Source organism: Camelus dromedarius, chromosome 18, assembly GCF_036321535.1.
Source record: "Camelus dromedarius isolate mCamDro1 chromosome 18, mCamDro1.pat, whole genome shotgun sequence".
In the NCBI taxonomy this organism is placed as follows: domain Eukaryota; kingdom Metazoa; phylum Chordata; class Mammalia; order Artiodactyla; family Camelidae; genus Camelus; species Camelus dromedarius.
In genome coordinates, this window is record NC_087453.1 from 23,525,296 (window position 1) to 23,550,575 (window position 25,280).

Sequence of the window (25,280 nt, forward strand, 5' to 3'; positions counted from 1 at the left end):
ATGGTGGAGATGACAGACTGGAGGGGTTTGATATGTATTTTGGAGGCAGAGTCAGCAAGCCTTGCAGTGGGTGGTAAAGAAGGAGGAAGGAGAATCAGAGATGGTTCCCACTTCCTTAGCTTGAGCACAGTGATGAGTAACGGAAGTGCTATTCGCTGAGACAGGAGAGATAGGAGGAGAGACAGACGTGGAAAAATGGGTAACTGCTTCTGGTCTGTGATAATTAATCTGAAAGAAAGGAGCCCAGTTTTCTGAGAATGGAGTTTGGGGTTCAGTGGAGGTGTCCCCAAGAAAGGACTATTTGAAACAGGCTCTGAGAGAAGAGAAAGAGTGAATCAGATGAAAAGGCAAGGAGAAGTGAGTGTGCAAAGGCCCTGGGGCAGCCCGGCGGGCATGCATTCCAAGTCACTTTGGACCACCTGTGCCCATGTGGTGAGGAGGCATGGCAGACAGACAGACACACAAACCAGAAGGCAAGATACGCATGGAGGTTTGAAGTTTCCATGGAGGGGCAGCCTAGCCAGCCCAGCACTGAGAGACACCTTCTCAGGAGGTGACACCATAGTTGAGTCCATAGCTGAAGGATACACAAAGGTTAACCAAGAAGGAAAGTGGGTGAGGGGGTCATTCAAGGCTGTCCTTGACCCATAAAGTGTGTTGCACCAAGTAGCTGTTGAGAAATGTTTGGTGGGTGGGTGAGTGGGTGAATGAGGGCAGGGGAGCGGATGAGCCTGGGGAAGTCACCTAAAGCCAGACCACACAGGGCTTACGAGCAGAGCAAGGCATTGAACTTGAACCCAAGGCAGTGGGGAGCCAGAGAGGTTGGAAGCGGGAAGGGTGTGGATGGAGCTGAGTGATCTTCGCCACCAGACGATGTCTCTGTTTCTGGGGCCACGTGGGACCCGCCATGCCCCCAAACTGCTTTCTGAGCCAAATGTTCATGCCAAATCCATGAATAACCCCGCTGCCAAGCCCCATTGCTCGTTTCTGACATGATCCAGACTAACATCCCCAGAGTGGCCGGCTTGAGAATTTACACAGCTTCTGCAGAACCAGCAGCTCTGGTTTGCTCCTCACCTTGGCTGTGACCCTGCAGTGAGTCAAGCCACAGTCTCCAATTACAGAATCAGGTGCATGAACAGCTTCTGTGATCAACCGGAACACTTGGTCCTTCTCTTTTCTTTTTTTTAATGATAAGACTTTGATGTATACAATATAGAACATTTAGAAAACATGGGAAACTAAAAGGAAGAAAAAATAGCACCCAAAGACCACTGCTGTGAGCATTTTACTCTGTTTCTTTCCAGCGTTATCCACACATTTTCCATAATTGAGATCATCCCACAGAGAATTTTGCTTTTTCACTTATCATTTTAATGTAATCATTTGTAATAAAGAAAAAACAACCCTCCTCGTAAACCTTTCAAATCTTTATCTACAAATCTATCCTAATTTCCTTAACCAGTCCCAATTGACAGAGCTGTAAGATGTAAACCAACTTCCCTCATCTCATTCTGTGGTAAATGCCTTTGTGCACAAAGCTTTTTCTATATTTTGAATTTCGCCCCCCAGCCCCCACAAAAATGTGTGATTATGAGTCAAAAGATGAGGACACCTTCCAAGCTTTTGACTTTGCCGAGCTGCTTCCAGAAAGGCTTTTGCCGGTGGGCCCCTCCCTCGGCAGTGTATGAACCTGCCAGTTTCACTGCATCTGCCCCAGCACCGAGTATTATCATTTTTATAGATCTTGACAGTAATGTAGGGTAAACAAAAAGAGGTAGTGCATTGCTGAAAAGCCATTTGTCCAAACATTTGATAAGCAGTTGTATTTCTGTTGGGAATCGCTCATCCATGTCCTCCACCCATATAGGAAGTGGGACCTGAATGTTATTCTTACCAATTTGCATGAGCGCTGGAGATAGTGAGGCTATTTTTATCTGTGTGTCTGTTTCCTTTTTAGGTTGCACGAGCCCGAGAAGAACACCAGAGACACAACCCAGGTACAGTCCTCAGTGAGATGCCCTTCCCGGGAAGCTGGGTGGTGATTTCCTTGCATCAACAGGAGTTGCAGATCCTGTTCTAAATTAAGACTCCTTCCCGGGGTGGGGTTGGGGAGGTGCTGAGGGCGGAGGATCCTTGCATTCCTGAGGTCCTCCTCCTTCCACTCCAGCCAGGAGAGCCCGGCCTGGCCCCCTTGACTCAGCGCCAACCATGGCACAGCTCAGAGCGGGCACTGTTGGCCATGTGTTCTGTGTAAATGGTGCTGAGTCAGGCTCGGGGCTCATCATGCTGCCCTGCCTCCGTGCATTCGCCAGGGCCGGTCCCTCCACGGGAGCACCCCTGCAGCCCTGTGCTCTCACACAGAGTAACATAGTGCCGCGCTGCCTTTGCTGATGGCAGGACCTTGTGCTATTAATTACTTGGTGCAAGGGCACACTCCCTCCAGCTGGCGATTTTGCCTCAACATCTCTGAGGAGATGCCACAGGCAGCATGATTGGCCTGTTCCCGAGAACACTGGCCCTGTCCTCACCGGCTGACGCTGTCAGACCTCGGAGGCAGAGGGCTTCTCTGTGTCTTATAACGAGACAGCCCTGCCCCGAACCTGGAATGAGGATATGCCAGCTGTCCCTGACATTTCCCTGGCAGTTGTCATCGTCCTAGATGGAATCTGTTGAAGGAGAGTCAGGGCTGCTAAAATGCATGATGTCTGTAGGCCAGGACTCTCCTGGCCCGGCCCAGCCCGGCCCCCAGCGGCCCTGGGCACGAGCTCAGGTGGTAATTAGAAAAACATGACCCTTTCCAATCATGGGACAGGAAGGCCTTCTCCTCAGTCATTTTACCTTCTGGAAATTTCAAAGTCAAAGTTCTTTTTGAAACTTTCCAGGGAAAGAATGATGGCCAAAGAGCTGGTCACTGAAACCTGTACAAAATCTACAGTCAGCCAGGACTTACTGAGCACCTACTGTATGCCAGGCCTGGCCAGCAAACAAGGCTCTTGGGGCGCTTGTGGCCTTTGACTGGGATTCCAGTGCTGGGGCCAGCCCTGGCCCGGCAGGGAGTTTAATGCTGTTGGTGTGGGTTTCCCAGAGAGACTTGAGTGAATGAGCGAGTTCAGGACAGGCTGTGTGGTCGGACCACAGCTTCCGAGGCCAGCAGACTTCGGCTCTTTTTGAGCTGTGTGACTGATGCAATTATTTAACCTCCCTGGCTCTCAGATTCTTCATTGTAAAATGGAGTAAAAAATTCCTACCAAGCAGGGCTGTGATAGGGCTGAAGTCACATGATCCATGTGAGAGCATCGCACCCGTCAGCCGTTGGGGACTGAGGTCTGTGATTATTATTGCCCATGAAGTGGGAGTCACGGTTGTTGGTAGCTCCCCTCCACCTGTACAGCACAGGTGCCAGGCACAGAAGGAGCCGAGTGTGTAGCTCATGATGGGTAATTTCCAGGCAGCCGTTGTGGGTGATTGGACGAGCATGTGGGAGCGGTTCAGGTTTGCCAGGAGGTAGAGGACAGCTAACATGTGCTGATCACGCGTGCACACTCGGGTGAGCCAGGCTCTGCCCCGAGAGCCTGACCTAGACCATCTCATCCCATCCTCACGGTGACCCTGGTGATAGATGATGCTATTAGACCCACTCTACGGATGGGGAAACCAAGACCCAGAGAGACTAAGTGAACTGCCCAAAGTCCCTCAGCTAGAGAGAGCAGAACCAGGATTCACACTCCGCTTCTGCCTACAGAACCTTTGCCTCCTGCTGACTGCTGGTCCCATTCCCACACACCCCTGTGCTCTGTCTCCCAGTCCCCAGCTTCACCCTGAATGGGGCTGGAGTTGCCACTCATTCCTTCATTCCTTCATTCATTCAATGTTGGTTGGGCTTCTCCTGTGCCAGCTTTGATTTCTGCATCATGACAAATGCCTAGTGAATATCTGTTGAATAAAGGAGTTGATAAATGAATGGCCCCATCCACTGGGGATCCGAATCTACTCAAACCACCAAGCAGTCACAGTCCGAGGCAGCAGGTGCTGAAATGGAGAAGCACAGGCTGACGGAGCACAGAGATGGACCCTGGATCCAGCTGAGGGGAGGGGCTTAGGATGAAATCTACAGGGTGGATTGGGTTTCCTTACAAGGAGGAAGAGGGATGGACGCTCTTGGCAGAGGGAAGAGTGTGGGGAAGGGCATCAGGGAACTGCAGGTGGGGGTGACACTGAGGCAGGGCGAGGGACCACCCTGAAGTTGAGGAAGAGCCTTCAGGCTGTGCGAGGAGGAGGCTAATTGGAAGGGCCAGGCTGGAGACAAAGTAACCTTGGCCAGAGAAGAGGGGGCATGAGTCAGGGCTGAGCCAGTAAAGGCCCAAACCAGACAGAAGCATCCAGAGGGGGACCGATGGGCAAGTGGGAGGCTGGGGGCTCCAGAATGACCTTCTCTCCATCTCATTTAGATCCAGGACAACAATGACATCACCTATGCTGACCTGAACCTGCCCAAGGGGAGGAAGTCCACCCCACAGGTCGATGAACCCAATAACCACACGGAGTACGCCAGCATTCAGGCCCGCCAGCCGCCTGTGTCCGAGGACACCCTCACCTATGCCGACCTGGACATGGTCCACCTCAACCGGGCCCCCAAGCAGCCAGCCCCCAAGCCTGAGCCATCCTACTCGGAGTATGCCAGTGTCCAGGTCCAGAGGAAGTGAACAGGGCCCCGGTCATCTCTAGGGTCTGTCCCCACGAGCCTTCCTGTCCCATGTGGGGCAGCCATGATGAGGACGGCCAGCTCAGTTCCCAGAGGGTTGGGGTGGCACAGGCCCTGCGACCTAAGGGTAAGGGTCGCTCTTGTCTCCCCAACCCAGTTGGCTCTCCAGCATTTCCGGGGTGGCCGTGCTCCCACCCTGTGTTGCCACACATGGAGGCTGGTGTTGCCAGACCAGGCGGGGAACTGACCTGGGAACTGGCTTGAGCCTCTAGGGGTGCAAGAACTCTCATGCCTTTGTTCATCAACCGTGGGTCTCAGTCATGGTCTTGGAGACCCCTGACTGCCTCCTTGATGCTCCTCAGCCTGATCTTCCAGAGTGAGGAGGGAGAAAAGCCACCTCCTCCTCCTCCCAGTAGCACCCAGCTGGGCTTTGGGAAGAGCTTTCCCTTTAGATCAAACTGCCCATCCACGGAGAAGTTGGGGGAAAAAACTGGGACCCGCATCCCAAGACTTGGTGAGGTGGCTGCCATCAGTTCTGGTCTCCCCATCCCGGGACTGACGGGCCACAAGCCCTGGGGAGGAGAGGACCCTCTGAGGAACTTCCCCACCACCAAGGACCGAAGGACAAAACCTCCCTCCTCCTCCCAGCCCTCGAGACTCCTGGAGGAGCCGTTGTCATCCAGACCCAGATGCTCCACTTGGCCCCACCTCTCCTTTCCAGACCTGAGCTTGCCTCCTCCAGCTAGCACTAACTCACAACATCTCGCTGTGGACGCCTGTAAATTATTGAGAAATGTGAAATGTGCAATCTTGAAACTGAGGTGTCAGAAAATTTGATCTGTGGTGTTTTGTTCTGTTTTCTTCTTAAAACAACAGCAGTGTTATCCTGGCTCTTTGTCATGTGTTGAAGTACGTGGTTGGGTCTTGCGCAGTCTGAGATCGAATGGTTGGTTGTCCTGGAGGAATTCTCTTAAGGAAATAGAGTTCCTCCAAGTCCCCAAGCCCTGAGGGCGGGGAAGGAGGTTCCAGGCTGGCTGCTGCATGGAGCCACTTTGCCTTCCCTCCACGTGGCTGGTACTCCTGCCTTCTGAGCCCCCAGGGTGGTAAATCCGAACCTGCCCCATGCTTCCCCAGGCTGCCTCCTCCGTGCAGCCTGGTCGAGACCTAATGCCTCAGTCTGCTCACCTGCAAAGAGGGGAGAGGAAAGACGCCAGACCCAACTCCATCTCTCACAAGCACTTTAGGTCCATGCGGGGTCGAAAGTTGTGCCTGGCTGTTTTTCCCCGCCTTTTAGCAACCTTCCCCCATTCCAGCTCTCTGAGCTCATCTCTGGAGGAAGCTTCTTCCATTTCTGTTCTCAAAGCTTACTGGGATCAAACTGGAATCAACTGAAAACAGCCAGGAAGTCAAGACTGTCCCTCTGTCTCAGGAGGCTGGGCAGAGCCTGTGACCCCATTACCCTTGGACCCCCACCCTTCCAGTACAGTGTGGGGGCCTGGCTGGGCCCAGGGCAAGCAGATGTTGCAAGCCCTGTTCATGTGTGACTGCTCAACTCAGAGCTGAGATGCCGATCTTCACTGCCCCCTGAGCCCAGCCATTTGATGCCCAAGGGACTCCTGGCTCAGGCTGTCAGAGCCAGGCGCTAAGCCATCCTGCCCATCAGCAGGTCCTCCAGGTGGAACTCCGGGAGCCCAGCACAGACCCAGCTCTCTGGAGGGGCAGTGATTTGGTGTTTTACATGATTGCATCCAAGAATCAGCTGAGCCAACAGGCCATGTGGGCAGCTTTGGCCCCACGAGCCAGAGTTTCTCTGTGGCATCTGGGAGCTCAGTGGCCTGGCCACCTGGCTCGGGCCATTTCCAGATTCCAAAAGGTTGGTTTGTAAACCTTGGTCTCCCTATCTTCTGCCCACAGAGAACACGTGTGTGAGCACACACATGCACACAGAATTTTAAAAGAATGTTTTCTTGGTGCCGTTTTCATTTTATTTTATTTTGAATTTTGGAAGGGGAAGAAGGATGGAGGCCAGGGAAGTCACGTAGTTTAGCTTCAGCCCGGCAGCCTGGAGATTTCCATACCTTGTGTATCGAACCCCAGGAAAAGGAAGAGGTCGAAACAACAGTGCGGAAGGAGTGTGGTTTCGGGAGTTTATTTTAAGACTGCGGGGAAGGAAACAGGCCCCATTTTGTATATAGTTGCAACTTAAACTTTTTGGCTTGCAAAATATTTTTGTAATAAAGATTTCTGGGTAACAACAGCCCCTTTGGGTGTTGAGTGTCCTTGTCTCTGTGAGTTTGTCTCCGTCCCCAGGAGCCTGGGAGAAGATCGCTTCTCCAGGGCCCCAGGGCTTGAAAGCGACCCCTGCGTTTAGTCCTCTCTCTCTTGGGTTTTATAGACACAAAGACTGCTTCCCCTGGTTCAGAGGGAGTCAGTGTAAGGCAGCCTAAAACCCCCGCTGGAGCAGAATTCTGACAAAAAAAAACGAGTTTGAATCCCAGCTCTGCCACGGGATTCAAACCACTCACCTCTCTGAGACTCAGGCTGGTCATCGACACGATGGGGACCATATGCGCTCCAGAACTAGTGTGGGGGTTAAAGGGATCCCTAGGTGCCGAACCCCATGCTTGGCACATGGCATTCATTAATCATTGGGTCTTTCCTTCCGCCCTAATCATTGCACAGTGTGGTCAGGTCGCCCCTCACCACCTGTGGCATCTTGAACAGGTGGGTCACCTTCCTGGACCCCCACTGTCCTCCTCTACCAAATGCAGAAACTAATGCTAGTCTTAGAATATCCCTGCAGATGATTCGTGCCTCATGCTGGTATATAGTAAATGCTCAATAAATGTTAGCTTCTTTACTTCCCCTCCAGAAGAATATTAATAATCTTAATGACAATTGTATAATGATGTCAACATAACATTCAAAGTTAATGCTTACTGCGTGTCAGCACTTTATACTGATTAACTCCTTTATACCTCACAACTTCCAGGTAAACAATCGTACTGATCTCATTTAATAGACAAGGCACAGAGAGGTTGTGTAACTTATATGGGGTCACACAGCTAAATGAGTGACATTGCTGAGACTCAAATTCCAGCTGCCAGCTTCAGTGCCCAACTTCTAACCACCAAGTTAATATCGATACATATATTATAATAGCTAATGCCTGCTATGGTAAATAATACGCCAAGTGCTTTACAGTTATTAACTCATCTAATCCCCCAACTACCATGTGAGGTAGGAACTCTTATTACCCCTATTTTACAGAAGAGTAAACCGAGGTACAGAGAAGTTAAGTCATTTTCTCAATGCCCCATGGCTGAGCCCAAGGAGTCTGGTGGATCTTCCCCCATTATACCTCATTTAATTGTAATTAATTGTAAGTTAATAGCTGCTCAGTAGTGGAGGTTGTGCCCATCTTGCAGAGAAAGAAAGTTGAGGGTCAAAAGTGCCCATGAACTGGCCGATCTCGTACAATAAATCTTTAGTCTAGTTAGGACTTGCACTTGGATCCCCCTAGGCCTGGTCCGTGAGATCACACAGGAGACACCAAGCTGCCTGCGGGGCTTCAAGAGGCCGCCTGCCCCATAGGCCAGGACCTTGGCTGTGACAGAGAATCCAGCTCTCCTCCCTTGGCCCCAACCTGAGAAATATGTGTGCTGCTTGCAGGATGAGGTGTTCCAGACAGGAATCCAGGCCGAGTGGCCAGGGAAGTGCCTTCGTTCTCTGGGGAGGCAGTGGGTGGAGGGCTGCGTGCCCAGGCAAGGAGACCTGGGGACACAGCACCTGGGCCTCGCTTCTCTGCAGCCCGGCTCTCCAGGGCTGAGGTTGGCAGGCGAAATCCAAGTTGATGGAAGCCAAGTAACTCCCTCCCTCCTGCCAGGAAATCAGTTAAGCATTCGGCATTTACCAGGCACCTCCTCTGGGTTCCCTGTTGTGCAAAAAAGAGCGATAGGAACCCCGCCAACTTCACCCCCATCCATGAGGACCCATTGCCCTGGCCTTCTGCCGCCCTGCCCACTTTACACGATAATCAGGGAAATTTCTGCCCCGTCTCATGTTTCTAAGGCCCATCTGTAAACACCCCTGCGTCTTCTGGCATATTCCCACCAGCCAAGGTTCCATTGAGGTTTGTTTATTTTATTTAGTGTTAACATATGCACTTACTATGTATCAGACAGTCTCCTAAACTCTGTACAAATATTAACTTATTTAATATCAGTTCACTCCATCCTCTTGACAAACTTATAAGGTAGGTTTTATGATTATCTCCCATTTGATAGAGAAATTGAAGCACAGAGAGATTATGCATCGTGTTCAAGGGCCGCCGTCCTCCTGGGAAGTGGTGCTGCTGTGGGTGTGGGTGTGGGTGGGCCCTGGACGGGCCTGACGGGGGGCTGGGGAGTGCAGGAGAGATGCCGGGCTCACAGTGTTGGGGTGCGCTGGAAATACAACGTGGTCTGACCCCCAAAGTGTCAAGGTGGTCTCGTTCTCCTGTTTGGTCACCAGCCAGGTGACAGACCCTGGGGCCTCCCTGGGGTTCAGCCTTGCCACCACTGGGCTCCCCTCTGTTCTCCCCCACACATGGCACTGTGTTTGACTAGGGTTTGAGTTTGTTTTCTGAATACAGGATTATGATACTAAAAATGCTTTCCAAAAAGACATGTGCCCCAGATGTTCGAAAACAGATTAAAAACTTGGTGACAGAGGTCAGAGAGGGCTATCCTTGGAGGGAACAGTGATGGAGAGTAACCTGAGGCATCGCCTGCGGTGTTGTTCTGTGTCCCCTCCTGAGCAGTGAGTACATGGGGACTTGCAGATGTAAAAATCCATCAAGTACACACTCAATGTCTGCATTTTTCTGTGTACAAGTTGTACCTCAGAGTTTTAGGAAGACTGGTGCCCTTTCCCCCTGGGGATTCAACCCTATTCCCAACCTTGATGCCTGCCCCAACTTGACACTTTCTTAAGATGGTGCTGACACCTTGTCTTTTGTCCAGGAGCCCAGCCCAGTTCCTGGCCCAGTGTCACTGAATTCCTTTGAAAGATAGCATCCAGGTGACCAAAATAGCAAATGGAACAGCAGTCAGCCATTTACCTGTCATCACTTTGTCTGCTGAGAGTACCTTAATTACTGCCCCCCGTCCCTGCTCACCCCGCGCCCACAGCCCTCCTCTCTCCACCCAGAGGTGTCAAGACAGCTGCGCAGAGTCCTCACCCTGTGACCTTGGGCAAATGGCTTCCTCTCTGAGCCTCCCTTTGGTCACCTGTACATCTTGTAGCATCTTCCCCTCAGGGGTGTCCTAGTGAAGGTTAACTGGAGACTTGATCAGACCCTTTGGAAGAGACAGCAGTCACCACACACACACATTCACACACACACTCACACGCACACGCACACGCACACACACACACACACACACACCCCAAAGCCAGGTTATCAGAGGAGCTCAACAATGGTGGTGCTCCTATCTTGGCCAAAATAATTGTATCAAGTCCCTCCCTCCCTCATTAGCCTGCAATGGCTCCCTCTTACTAATTTTGGGGAAACCAGCACCCTAGCCTGGTTTCCAGCATCCTCTTCCCCACCTAGTCTATTTAAGGACACTTTCTGCTCCTCCCCAGCCCAGACTGGACTCTCTGGCCAGGCTGGTCTTCTTATCCCACCAAATACCTGGTGGGGATGCCTTTGAGTTCCCTGGCCCCACAGAGAGTCACCTTCCCTTCCCCCAGTGACTTAGTAGTGCCCGCACCAGATCAGGAGCTCCCAACGCCTGACCTTCATTTCCTACCTTTGGGATCCAGCCCTTGGGAGAAAGGGCACTCAAGCCCACCTTGTGCCAGACAGGGTCATGGGCACTGGAATTCTATATTTCACTGGACCTTTACTTCCTTTGCAGACAGGTGCCAAGACGTCCACTTCACAGATAAGAACATTGACACTCAGAGAGGCGAAGAGATCAGGTCAAGATCACTCATTCAGCCAATAATTATTCCTCAAGCTCCTGGTTGTGAACCTGGCCCTGTGCAAAATTCTGAGGCTGCAAGTTTGACACAAGATGGCCACACCCTTGTGAGTTCATGAGGTGTGATGGGCCAGAGCATCTGGTTATCCCAACATGGCAGGATCGCCCCCAGAACAACGGGGTGTCAAGGTGTGATTTTCAAGAAATGATAAAACATGACATGTACAAACCCAGAAAAGCAAAGTCAAACTCAGGTATATTCCCACAGAATTAAAGAATCCTTCAGGGGGCCAGTATAACGGATTTTTAAAAGTGCCCCAATCCAGTATGGCAACATAAGGAAAAGACAACTTTTTTGCCTTATTTCCAAGTTTTGGACACTTTATTATTAGAAGAAAGTACACAGGCCTGGATAGGGCAGAAAGGCTTCCTGCAGGGGAAATTCCTGAGCTGAGCCGTAAAGGATGAGAAAGAATGAGCCAGAGCTAAAGAGGGTGTAGAGGCACCAGCGCCCGCAGAACAAGCCTTCCCTGTGTGGACTGGCCCTGTTTTACTCTCCCCATCACTCCCTTCATGGGCAACACCAGCCTCCTCACAGTTCCTGGAATGAACCTCAGGGGCTTTGCACATGCTGTTCCCTCCTGCCAGGTATACTTGCCAGGTCTTTCCTGCTTGTCCTCCAATCCAAAGATGGGTCGAGTTCCTTTGTTGAACACCACCCTAACCCTGTCCTGAATTTCTCCTTTGCAGCCTTGGTCACAATTTGTAAGTATACATTGACCTTGTGATTACTTGATTAACACCCGCTCCTCCACTGCCCTGGGAGCTGCCTCAGGGCGAGGGGGTGTTGGCGTAGCTCACCCATCTGACTCCTGTGCTCAGCCAATAAATATTTGTTTGATGGATGGGAGGAGGAATGGAGGGATGGGAGGATGGAGGATGAGAGGATGGATGGATGGGAAGGAGGGAGGGAGGGTGACTGGATGGGTGGATAGGTGCATGGAGGATGGAGGCACGAATGGGAAGGAAGGAAGGAAGGGAGGAAGGGAAGGAAGGTGAGGAAAGAATAGCATGCATGAAGGCCCAGCATTTGGAGACTGCACAGCATCCTAAGAAGACTCAAAGTACCCCAGCTGGCAGGCAGGTTTGGAGCTAGGATTTAAACCCCAGTGTGTCTGACTTTCCGCATTGAGACCCTCTGCCTTTCATCATGATCCTGGGTTCAGAGAAATCGCTTTTTAAAAAACTGATATAGTCTCCCCAACCGACAAGGAGCCAGTGACCCTTGTCTGAGCCTTTGATGCTTCATCTGGGGAAACTGGGACTGCACTTCGAAAACAGGATGAGATTGCAAAGCTCCTTCTCTACCCTGAAATTGCACAACCCTGGCACAGCTGGCAAACGGCCCGACTTGGAGAGCTGGCGGGGCTCGACTGCTCGGCAGACGTGTCCTCCTGGCCCCACTTCAAGGACAACAGGCCAAACCCTCGTGGTGGAAGGGGCCGTTCCCAGGCGCCCGGACCTCCTGCCCCCGCAGGCCCACTCTGGGCAGGATCAGCTGCTGCGGCAGCCGGTCGCGTGGATCTGGGCCACAGACCTGTCTCCAGAATGAGGCCGGGTGAGAGTTTAATGGCGAGAAGGCTGTGGCCCGACTGAGGCTATCGGCTCCGTTCTGCCCCAGCTCCTTCCGTGCCAGTAAATGGACCCTGTGCCCATGCAGATTAAGGCATTAGCGCTAATATTATGTGCACGATGCAAAGGCGTTTGGGCAGCCAGGCTGGGAGCTGCCATTACCACAGGACCTTTCACTGGAAAATTTTTCTTGGGGCAATTAAATCTTCAGCTGTCTCCTCGCAGGGAGTGCCAGCCTGCATTTTAATTATCCTTAAAAGAGAGAAGTAGGGGAAAGGACACAAGGCAAAGAATTAAAAAATAACAATCTGCTTTATAAACACGGCCATCATCTCGCGGCTGCGCATATCCAAAGGGTCCTCCTTCAACTCTGCAGAGCCCTTGACCCATCGGGCTCCAGGCTTCCTGCGATGATGGAAGGCACCCCTCTCCGGGGACCAGGGGGAGGTGGTGCGGAGCACGGCTTGCGTGCGAGACGCAGAGTCTCCCCTGTGGGAATCAGTGATGCGGCCACGTTGCTCTTGGTCTTGTTTCTTCTTCATCACGTTCTCTGAGGTGGAAATTATTAACCTCATTTCACAGAAGAGGAAACTGAGACTGAGAAAATCATTGGTAATAATATGAGTTACAACAATAAAAAGGAACAAACTAGCAATACATGCATCAGGGTAGACAAATCTTAAAAACCATTTTGAGCAAAGGGAGTCAGATGCCAGAGTGCACACTGTAAGATTCTATTTCTATAATGGAATCTATAAAGTTTCAGAACCAGCGAAACTGAGCTATGAAGACCAAGAGCAGAGAAGTGGGGGCTGGCGGAGAAGGGGTTGACTGAAGCGGCACAGGAAACACTTGGGGAGGTGAGCATGTCCTTTAATTGCAGTGATGCTTACATGGGTGCATATATCAATCAAAAGTCATTGAACCGTATTCTTAAAATGAGTGCATTTCATGGCTTGTAAGTTACACCTTAATAAAGTTGACTTCATAGTGAGAATAAAATAATACAAGCTAATATTTATCTAGACTTTACTCTGTGCCTGTCCGCATTGTAAGCACTTGCCACATGCTGAGCTACTTCTCCTTCTTGCCAATCTGTGACGTAGGTGCGAGGAGGGACCATTTCCCAGATGAGGAAACTGAGGCACAGAGATGTGGCTAGTAAGAATCAGAGCCTGGGTTCAAACCTAGATAGGCTGACTCTGGAGCCTCAGAGCCTTGAAAGCGAAGTTCAAAGTTACCCAACCAATCCTACAAGCAGGATTAAATCCCAGGGCCTTTCCAACATGACGAAACTGGCCGAAGGGGAAAATCGATTCATTTGAGAAATATTTACCCAGCATCAACTGCAGGTCGTACTGTGGACACATGGAAAGCAACTGACAGGTTCCCAGGCCCCTGGGGGTAGGGCGGAGGGGATCACCAAATAATCACAAAACTGGATGCGAGGTTGCAGCTCAGAAGGGAGGTGCAGGGAACCCAAATACGCCATCCAAACTGGGAGTTGCCCACAACCACTCTCTCACCCATTTGTGCAGAAGCAGCGCTGCCCACAGGCACCCAAGGCCAGAGCCACCTGCTCCTAACTTGATTTCCCTCCCAACCTGTGTGTTCTGCTGAGGCTGGACAAGTTTTAAAGTCTCATCTTTCAAGAGATGCGGCAAAGGCCCTTTGAAATCGCCTGCCTTGCTCTTAGCACCTTGTGCCCGGAGCTCAGCTATTTCAAGAATGACCCCTGCGAATTCCCCTGGCTGAGCTGCCCAGGGAGGCGCATTCCAGCTTGGTGGGAGCAGCACCAGGGGCAGAGCGACAGCTGGGAGCCCTGGGGCCCCAGGGGAAGAGCTTTGCTTTGAGCCAAGCAACCAGCCCTGCGGAGACCCCATGTGGCCTTTGGCTCCAGGAAATAGAACAAGGCTTTCAGGCAGCCACAATCAGGTCTGCTTCCCCACACGTTCACAATCCTTGCTGGTGGCTACCACGTGTTGACGGCCCAAGTTGTTCACAGCACTTTAGCTCCATTATCCGATTTATTCTTCTCAGTAGCTCTGGACCACCAACCCGGCTTCCCAGGAGAGCACCAAGAAAGGACTGCACACAGCGCTGTAGGAATAGCATTAGTAACTGGACCCCTGCTCTGACATCCCAGAGCCCCCTGAACCTCAGCTCAGCCCCTCTCCACCCCTTGAGCTAATCACTCTCTACCATTTAGTGAATATATCTGTGGGAGTCAGACTCTCTGGATTCACTCTCTGGCTCTACTCTTCCAGCTGTGTGGACGGGGGCAAGTTTCTCAACCTCTCTGTGCCAGTTTCCTCCTCTGTAGAAAGGGGCCTAAACTGTGCCTACCCCAACGGGTTGCTGTGAAGATCAAAGGAGACAAGACAATAAATGTAAAAGTGGTTACAGCTGGGCCCTCAGAAACTGGGACGTATTCTTATTACATAGACTATTTTTTTAACATAAGTGGATTTATCTCCAAGTACTTTATGCCTGTGGGGCATCTTTCCAAGTGACACATAGAGATTGACTTCATTCTTTTATACAGCTTGTAGTGTTCTGATATTCATTCATTTGTTCATTCATTCATTTGTTCATTCATTCATTCATTTGCCAAGAACGTGTACGGTGGTGGCTTCAGCGCACCCAGCAAGGCCACACCACCCATTAAGCCCTTGCTATCAGTTCTAGTGGGAGAGATAATTTACAAGCATACATATAACTAATCAAGATCATCTCACTTTCAGCTGAATTCTGTGAAGAAAATAAGATGAGGCAAAGTGATGGAGAGACACTGGAGGGGGGACGGAAAACTATTCAGAACCAGCGCTGTAACTCCCTTGCATTTATACTGCCCCCTGCAGAAGGAGAAGGGGGAAGGGAAGGGAAGAAGCTGGGCTAAAATATTCCAGGCAAAGGGAACAGCAACGACAAAGGCAGCGAGGCTGGACTGAGCTCAGTGTGGTTTGGCTGGAAGTAGAAAATGAGCCTTTTTGAAATGATGGTGGAGAAGGCGGCTGGAGCCTGGTGACGTGGAGCCCGTTGGCCATGGCGGGGAGCTAGGATTTTATCCTGGAGGGAAACAGGAAGCCAGCAGAGCAGAGGAACAGCTTGCTCTAATATGCATTTTTACAAACCACTCTGACGGCTGGGTAGGAATGAATCAGACAAAGGGGCGCTAATGGAGGAAGGAGGACGATCACAAATTCTCCGCTGATGGAGGCTGGGGCTGTTTTTATTTTTTCTCTACTTGCAAACAATTTTGCAATAAACATCATTGCACAGAAATTCCTAGGAGTAGGATGGTAGGATTTAATACATGGACATTTGCTATCGTATCCAGATTGCCACAGCGCCCTCCGCGTCTCTCCCTGCAGACATACATGCAGGAGCTCCCATGTCCACTCAGAACTTTCTCCACCTGCTTTGCTCCTGGGAACACCTTCTCCAACTTCTCCAGCCCTGGCCCCAAACCACAAAGTCTCAGATGCATTTGTATTTCCTGTTGCAATCTGGAATTACAAGTTGCTAAGAAGAGAGTCTCAGAATCAGGCTAAGTGGCTAAAAAGACTGCCCAGGGGGTGCCTTTTCCAGTGGGAGTCAGAGAGAGATCTTCAACACCCCCAAAAGGCCAATTTACCCCTATTCTTCCAACCACAGAGAATTTGCTTTTTTTCTCCCCTCGCTCAGCTGTGAAAATAAGGCACGGTGCGGAGATGGCATTGAAAACAGGCCCTGAGGTTACAAATGCTGAAGGGCCAGTTGGAAAAGCTTTCTCCTGACCACTATCTGGTACCAGGAACGAGAAGGCTGCTACCCTGGGAGCCCTCTGCCTCCCACCCCATCCTGGGCCCCACCCCGCCCTCCCCGGCTCACACCTTGTCCGTATCCCCTGGTGGTGGCCACCACCTGCCGGCCGGACTCCTGGCTTCCATTCCACGCCTGCTCCGCTGCCAAACTTTCCTTTTCATAAATGGCCTTGTTCAAGAAGGCGATTTCTTTTCATCAGCAGGCACGGCATCTGCAGCAGGGTTGAGGCGTAATTTAACTTTTTTCTCATCACTTAGGGCTTATTTGTGCTGTTTACTTGGGGAAAGGGGAAGGGCTGCTAAGATCTCAGAGATTCACAGCTAGTGCGCATGCGGTGTCTGACTTAACCTTGGCATTCAGAGATGCTTTTGAAGATGGTTTATGCTATCTTTCCAAGACTGACCTAGTGAGTTATTTAACTGAGGATTTTGCAACAGAATGTTTTCCATTATTTTATCTTCTAAGGCAAGTGATATTTTTCTTTTGTAACAAAATAGATGGATAGCAAACTCTTTGACACGAGCAGTCATTATTATTCATCAACTGATTATGAGGTGTCAGCTGTCAGACTGGACTCATCATCTCACTCTATCTGCTCAGGAGTTCTGTAAGTGACCCATTTTACAGGTGAGGAAACTGAAGCATCAAGAAGTTAAGCAAATATTAACCACAATATATAAAAAATTGATAAAAAAACAAATTTCTTTCATATAGCACTGCAAACTATATTCAATATCTTGTAATAACCTTTAATGAAAAAAGAATATGAAAACAAATACACGTATATATATGCATGACTGGGACATTATGCTGTACACCAGAAATTGACACATTGTAACTGCCCATATTTCAATTAAAAAAACACCAAAGAAGTTAACTTACCCAATCTTACAGAGCTAGTAGTCAAGGGCAGACCTGGGATGCAAACCCAGTACTCCTTTCCTTTGTAATCATAGTTTTTGCTGCCCACAGGTCCTTGAACTGTGTCAGCCTAGCAAAGCTGGACCTGGATGTCCCAGAATTCCTTTCTAATACGGTTCTGGGTTGACACTCATCATATGCGACATTCGGCTCAAGGTTTCAAAGGCACAGGTGAAGAAGCTACAGTCATGTGATGCTCTGAAGCCGGCGCATGGCACCAGGCAGAGTGGCTGCCCCACATGCTGTTGCTGATCTGCTGCTCATCTCGTGGGGTCGGGGTCAGCACTCAGACCCGCAGACCCCGCAGCTCCCACCAAACCGCCTTGATCTGGGCGAGGTGCATGTGCAGCCCCATGGGGAAGGACCCCAGGTTCTCCTGCTGGTCACTGTGGCATGGAGATCGGGAATGGGAAAGACGCAGGTTCCAGTTTGTCCCCTCTCTCTTTTCCACAGCAGGTCTCCTTTTTGATTGCTGAACTGGCTGAGCCTTAGAAACTTCTGGTTCATGCTAGATGCACAGAGATAGCCCGCACAGAAACCCTGTCAGCTCCCACACTGCATGAGGTCATGGAAGGATGGAGCCTCTCTTCTGCATCACTTCTTTGTAAGGGCTCTTGTCCTCTGAGGGGACCCTGACTGATGCCCAGTTGTTGAATTTTATTTGGAAAGTGGCTTGTTCCCCTCTCCCTAAATTTGACAAATTTAGCCAATAAAAATACGGGATGCCTAATTAAATTTGAATTTCACACACACAAAATGAATACTTTTAAAGTATATTTCATGCAATATTGGGGACATACTTCTGCTAAAAACATTTGAAATTCAAATTTAATTGAATGAGAGCATCCTGTGTTTTATCTGGCCAGCCTAGCTCCATCCCCCTCCATTCCTGCCATTCCAGAGACCCACATAACTGAGCCTCTTCCATTTACCAGACATGACACAAAGAACATTCGAGTAAGTACCTGATCAGCATTGAGAGCCTTGGAGGGTGGAGTAGGACAGGCTGAGTTTGGTCCTCAGTTTCCCCTTCTTAAACTACACTGTAAAGCTGGGAAGTCCCCAAGGAAACTCAAGTCCACACACTGATCATCACTGCCTAAGGATAAAGTCCCAGTTCCTTAGTGAGGCATCCAAGGGCCTGGCCTGCCACCTCACCTCACCTCCTGCCCACCTAGGACCTGCTATCCCCTTAAAAGACAGTCTCTTCTCACCTGTCAGTCTTTACCTTTACTCTTCTCCTTGCCTGGAATGCCTCTCTATCCCTTTAATGTCATTTAGACTCCCATTCACCATTTTCATCTTTAATGCCACCTCCTCCCAGAAGCCTTCCCTGATCACTGCAGGCAATGAGGCACCTGCCTTCACTTATCTGTCCCTTTGGGCTTCTTTCACCTCGATTACTGTGGAATCACTACTTATGCATGTTTACTATGCTTTTAAGACAAAAGAAGAGAAAAGAAAGATGAATGATTAAATAAGGCATCAGTGGCCCAGGGGGCACATACGTACCCCGAGTGACTGGAAAATACAGGTAGGAATCTGTTCTCTGGGGCTCAGTCCCCCTGGTCTCTCATCTTACAACTCCCTGAGGATAAGTGTAGAATTTAAAGATAAATACATTTTGTTTCTTTTTAAACTAGGAGTATAGTGGTCAAGAATGAGGAATAGAATGACCAGACTTGCCTAAATTCAGATTCCAGCTCTACCACTTATTAGCTGTGCAACCTTGAGCAAATGGCTGACCCCTCTGTGCCTCAGGCTCCTCATCTATAAAATGGGTGTAAGAAGAACACCAACTCCATAAGGTTGTTAAGAGAATATGTTTACAACACGTGACTGCTCACAGCATTACCACCTCATATTACACCAGACCCATTAGCTCTAGGAAGGAAGAGCCACCTGCTCCAAGGCGGCAGAAAAAAATCGACTGTGCCGGACTCACTGGGGATGACATGTTGGTCTCCAATCTGGTGTCTCCTAAGCATGTGTCAAGTGTAATATTTATTGTACTTGAACTTTGCTTTCCAAGCTGACTCCACTGGATAGCACCGTTAGGGGAGTATAACCAGCAGGTAGTCCTGGGTTAAAATCCCCATGCTGCCGTTTCGAGGGGTGTGACCTTGAGCAAGTCAGTTCAGCCTTGTTCATTCCACCTGTCAAATGGAGACGCAGCTGCCCACCTTGCAGGGCTGTGTGGAGTCAATATCTGTGTTAAGACACTGGATACCTGGCTGCTTCATTGTTTGACTACCATACGGCTGTTGTCACACAGTGTTGCATTTTCAGTTTACGTGTGGTTACCCCCGACAACTGACCCCTTGAGAACAGATGTTAGTTCCAATTAGCCCAGATTTCCAAGGTTAAGTCTACTGAGAATCAAGGAGGCATCCACATATGTGGAAGGAAAGAGAGAAGGAAGGAAGGAAAGAAGGAAGGAAGGCCCTATCTCTTTCTCCTTCCGCCCCAGGCTTGTCTGACAAGGTTCCGATCAGAGGAATGGAGCCACAGCTCACGTTCACTCTCATATCTCTTTCTGGAATCACAACTTAGGTTCGTAGCTGTCTAATTTATTATTATATGGTGCAGTGCAGGGTAATTATATGCTGTGGCATAATTTGTTATAACTTGGGCTCAGGCCTATAACTGTATAATTTATTATTATACAGTACCGTGCTGAATAATACGAAGAGTATATAATTTATTTCAGGCTTACGAGCCTAACCTGTAATCCAAATGCAGTACGCAGCCTATGCGGATGAGCTCATGTTTCTACGGAAACCTGAATGTAGAGATTTTCTTCATTTCTAACTGCTTTCCATGGCTTCTCAGAACTACTCCTGGCCACCAATTGCCAAGTTCCTGGGACTCTTTTGGTTTTTTTGGTTGTTGGGTTTTTTTTAAAATTATCATTATTTTTATTGAAATACTGTCAATTATGTGTCAGTTTCTGGTGTACAGCACAATGTCTCAGTCATGCATATACATACATAAATTTGGGGACTCTCTTTTGAGCAAGGCTGAAATCTCAGGCAGCCCTGGGGGCCAGACTGAGTGGGGCTTACCCATTGGGTCATAGAAAAGGTGGCTGTCACCCAGAGCTGTCACCTTGCCCAGTGAACAGTGGGAGGCCATAGCTTGCCTGGGAGGGTGTGGGCCACAGGTGCAGAACCATGGTCAAATCCAGTTTCTTGGGTTGGGAACAGCAGGATCCCCAGCTTGCGATTTCTCCGTGCATATATTTGATAACTATTCTTTGTTCTGTTCACAATGATGAGAATCCATCACTGATCGAGAAAAGGCGTCTCCCTGTTGGAGACTGCATCCTGGGAGTTGAGAGCTTACACCTCAAAATTCCTCAAAGTGTGGTCCCTGGACGTGTACCATCTGGGACCTGGCTGGAAAACCAGAATCTCAGCCACCTTGACCTGCCGGATCAGAGTCTGCATAGTAACAAGAACCCCTGGTGATTCATAGGCACTCAAGAAGCCCTGCTTGAGTTTCTACATGATTTAGGGAAACTATTTCCTTTTGTACATCACCCTACCTTGCAAATATATACCTGCTCACTGAGCTTTAAAACAGAGTTCCTTCTCCCTGGGGACTTTTTTCTTTTTTTTTAAGGATGGCTTCTTTTTTTTTTCCTCCTGGTCACAAGTGTTTACTGTGTAACTTTTGGAAATGCCAAAAAAAAAAAAAATTTCACAAAGAAGAAAATCAAAATCACACACAGCATCCCACCATCCAGAGATGACGCTGTTGATATTTGAGTGACTAACTCATAAGACATTTTTTATATATCCATATACATTTTTAAAATCAAAACTGCAGGCAAAAGTGGAACTGGGTAGAAGGTGGAAGGCTTGCTCATACACAGCTCCCACCCCTGCAGCGCTGCTCAGAAGGCCTGGAAATTAGCACATCGAACAAGGTCCAGGTGATGCGGAGTTCCTGGCCCAAGGACCACATATCGGGAACTGCCGGCCTGACGGCTCAGGTCGTGGACGCTGGGATTTGGCTGGAATCCTTCACCTTCCAAGACCTGCCTACGGGGCAGTCAGTCACCTCGCCCTGCTTCAGCTTCTATTATCCAAGGACAGCACCTGCCTCAGAAGATTATTGTAAGAATTAAATGGGTTAATTAAATAAATAAAGCACATGGGAAGAATTAGTTCTGATTAATATGCATATAATTTTCTAATTGCGTTTTTGCAACTCAGCAATTGTTCATAAACACATTCTAAGTCATTCTTCTTCTGCGTGTTTGTTTCTAAAGGCTGTGGGTTTGGCTTTTGAATGGATGCATTTATCACAGCCCAGTGTTCAACTAATATAATATAAACAGCGCTGTGATGAGCATTCTCCTGGATAAATCATGGTGCACCTGTCCGATTATCTCCTCGGGATAGAACGCTCTAGTTGTGAAATTGCTGAGTCAAATGGGATGAATGTATTTAAGGCTTTTGATAAGCTTTGCTAAATGGCCTTCCAGAAAAATAGCTCTGATTTATAATGCCATGAGCAGCATATGAGAGCATCTTTTCCTTGTACTTTCAACGATATCTGTGTTGTTTTTTAAATTATGCTAATATTTTGTTTGTTAATTTGAGTTTTTGCAATGACTGTTCAAGTTGAATAGACCCCCTCCGATAGCCTAGCACTTAAAAGAATTTTTTTTTAAATCCCTCAAAGATTGTGTTTACATGATGTCAACCAGCCCCTTTCCCCTCTAATGAGCCAACCCCATCTTGGCATCCTCCGTGCTCCTCACGCTGGGGGAGCAGGCTTCATCTCACAGTTAACAGCTGCCGACTGAAATCTCACCTGAGCTGCTGGTAACATAGCTCCCACTTAAAAGACAGATGTGGACTGGAGAAGGCATGGAACAGTAAGAGGGCAAACAGAAGGAGAGAAGACATTTGTTCCACCAAAACTCCCTTATCATCTCCCACAGGTCAGGCCCTTTGCTAAACAGGAATGGGTGGAGATGAAAAAAAAGAGGGATCTCAAAGCAGAGGGAGAGGGGAAGGAGCATACAGGAAACACACACAAAATGCAGCAAAATATAACAGTGTCGATAGGGACAAGCGGGTGGGAATTTCAGGTAAGAAAAGACACTGGCTTTGAAGTCAGAGGGGACCTGGATTCAAATGCTGTTTCTTCCAGCTCCTAGCTTTGGGCAGGTTGCCTAACTTCACTGAGTCTTTATTTTGGCACCTGTAAAAGGTGAAGACTATTTTGAGGCTTAAACTAGTTAAAATAACAAGTAAAAAAATATCTAGAAAAAGGTGGGTTAAGAGTCTCAAAATGGTCACCCAAAGGCCAAATATAGCCTGTGGAAGATCTTGTTTGCTCCATCCAGTGTTTTAAAACAATTTAAAGAGGAATTAGGATGGTTTAGGTCAGTAGTTTTCCATCCTCGTTGCCCAGCAGAAACATCTTGTGATATATTGGTTTCCTGGGAAGAAATCTAGGCTCATTCATTGAGCTTTGAGTTTATCTCCTTCCCTGAAACAAAAAAGTGGGCAAAATATATGAAACAACAGTTTTAAAGACATTGGGCATCTGACAGCAAAGGCAGTGATCCCTGAGAGACAGAAAACAAAAGAGGGGGGCCCTACGACTGCCCCCAGCTTACTATCTGGAGAGAACTTTCAGACCACGGTGCAGGAGCGGGGATCCTGGTGGAACCCCATGGTCTCCTTAAGTGAGAAGCTGCAGCCAAGAGGCCAAGGTGGCCGCCATTCACAGGGTGGAGTATCATTGAGGAGAGAGCTGTACAGAAGGAGAGTGTGTAAGAGGGAAGGACTGAGAGAGAGAGAGAGAAGGAGCCAGCTCTGGAGATCTGCAGTGAAGCCCTCGAATCTCCATCTGAGGATTGATGAGTATGTCTGTATTAGCCAGGGTCTTCCAGAAACAGAACCAATAGGATATGTTTACAGATGACCTTTGAACAACATGGGTTGGAGCTGCGCGGGTCCATTTTACACAAATTTTCAACTGTGTGGAGGGTTGGCATCCCGAACTACCCTGTTGTTCAAGAATCAACTGCATTTACATAAGATGAGAGGAGATTTGTATAGGAATTGGCTCATGTGGTTATGCAGGCCAAGAAGTCCCACAATCTGCCGTCCGCAAGCTGGAGACCCAGGAGAGATAGTGAAGTCATTCAGAGTCTAAAGGCCTGAGAGGCAGGGATGCTGACAAGAGCAAGTCCTGACCCAAGTCTGAAAGCCAGGAAGAAACCAGGAAGAAAGCCAGGAGCGCTGATGTCTGATGTTCAAGGGCAAAAGAAGATGGATGTCTCAGCTCAAATTCACCTTTCTTTCACCTCTTTGTCCCTCAAGGGATTGAATGAGGCCTGCCCTCACGTCAGGGCCATCTTCTTAACTCAGTTCACGCATTCAGATACTAACCTCTTCCAGAAACATTCTCACAGACACACCGAGAAATAATGTTTCACCAGGTCTCTGGGCATCCCTCAGCCCAGTCATGCTGACACAAAAACTTCACATCACGACTTGCATGTGTGGAAACTACCTGAGGTTGTCCCTGTCATAAGTCTATCACCTGTCAATTTGACACACATACAGTTAATCTCCAAGTAAAGACAATAAAAGGTCATGATTCTGTCTAACGTGATAAAATCACCCTGCAAACAACCCAAAATGCATTACTGTCTTCCCCAGGAGATAAATTTCTTGGGTGATGTTTACTCTTCTCCTGATATCCCATAACTTTACGTCAGTACTATGTAAGGTCAATACGTCTTATGTTACGTGATAATGTAATAAGAATAGAAAAAAACAAAGACATTTGCTTAATCTGTATATATGTACACACACACACTCATCATGAGATAAGGAGGAAATACTCGTGACAATGACAGTCCTCATTCCTATAACTGGATCTGCTGGATCATGTGGCCCTAGTGGCAGAGAACTTGTGAGGTGGGAAGCTCCATGAAAAAGACCAGCAGGACCCCCAGGCAGGGCCACTACTCTCCTGCCAACACCATCCAGTTCCCTGGCCCGGTGGCATTATCTCACTTTTTGCCTCTGAAATGGCTTACTTCTAGGAAAGTGGAACTTACCCCTAAGATTCTATTGGTTCCCTGAGCTAACTCCTGATTGGTCCATTTCTATCACTCCTGATTGGTCCATTTCTATCACTCCTGATTGGTCCATTTCTACAAAGCTTGTTCCTAATTAGTCAACTTTTGTTACACCATATTTGCATATGACGTTGCAAAGTGTAGACTGGCAGCCTATAAAAGCCTGTGTAAACCTACAGACGGGGTCCAGAGCTTGGAGTGTTAACTCCTCTGGGCCCGCTGGCATAATAAACCTGAGTTCTCTAACTCTTCAAGTGCTGCTTAGTGTCTCGCCCAGATTCAGGTTGCTGTCACAATTGAGCTCTACCACTGAGCTGTAACACACATTTTGCTGCAACACTTGCACAACAGCCAGAAATTGCAGCAGGAAGTTCTCTTGTTCTGGGCCTCATTCAAAACGAGCAGCTTTTCAGGTCACTCAGTAAATGAGCTGGAGTAACATCCCCAAAAGAGAAATACGTTGCCTCCAAAATCCAAAGAGGTGCAGTAGGCACTGTGCCTCTTTTATGGTTATAGGAGGGGCCAGATGCAACAATTTATTCTTCACCTTAGAAGGGGTGCCTTGATATGCCCCACTCCACTGGACCCCTAGAAATTTCACCAAGGTCAAAGACCCTAAATTTTTATCTAATTGACTTCCCACCTTCTAACACACCAGTGTCTCACCAGTAAGTCCAGAGTAGTCGCTACTTCCTGCTCACTAAGACCTGTCAGCATCTCATCAATGTAATGGACCAGTGTGATATCTTGTGGAAAGGCTGTTAAGAGCCCTACAAACTAAATGATGACATCGGGCTGGAGAGTGGCTATACCCCTGAGGCAGGAGAGTGAAAGTATATTGCTAGCCTTGCCAGCTGAAAGCGGACTGCTTCTGTTGGGCCTTCTAGGAATGTGTGAATAAAAAGGCCTTTGCCAAATCAATAGCTGAGTACCAGGTACCAAGGGATGTGTTAATTTGCTCCAGGAACGAAACCACATCTGGTACAGCAGCTGCAACTGGAGTTACCACTTGGTTAAGCTTATGATAATCCACTGTCATTCTCCAAGATCCATCTGTCTTCTGCACAGGCCAAATAGGAGAGTTAAAGGAGGATGTGGTGGGAATCACCACCTCTGTATCTTTCAAGTCCTT

At 48.8% G+C, this 25,280-nt stretch overlaps 1 protein-coding gene across 2 annotated transcripts in view; it reads left to right on the plus strand.

Annotated features, from left to right (window-relative positions):
• The window catches only part of LOC105096050 (tyrosine-protein phosphatase non-receptor type substrate 1), a 43,626-nt gene extending 36,664 nt beyond the window's left edge, over positions 1-6,962 (plus strand). For both annotated transcript variants that reach the window (XM_064475826.1, XM_064475827.1), the window contains 2 exons: positions 1,961-2,000; positions 4,452-6,962. In XM_064475826.1, coding sequence (XP_064331896.1) covers positions 1,961-2,000; positions 4,452-4,706 — 295 coding nt within the window. In that variant the 3' untranslated portion in view covers positions 4,707-6,962. The remainder of the gene's footprint in view (positions 1-1,960; positions 2,001-4,451) is intronic.
• Positions 6,963-25,280: the final 18,318 nt, after the last annotated feature.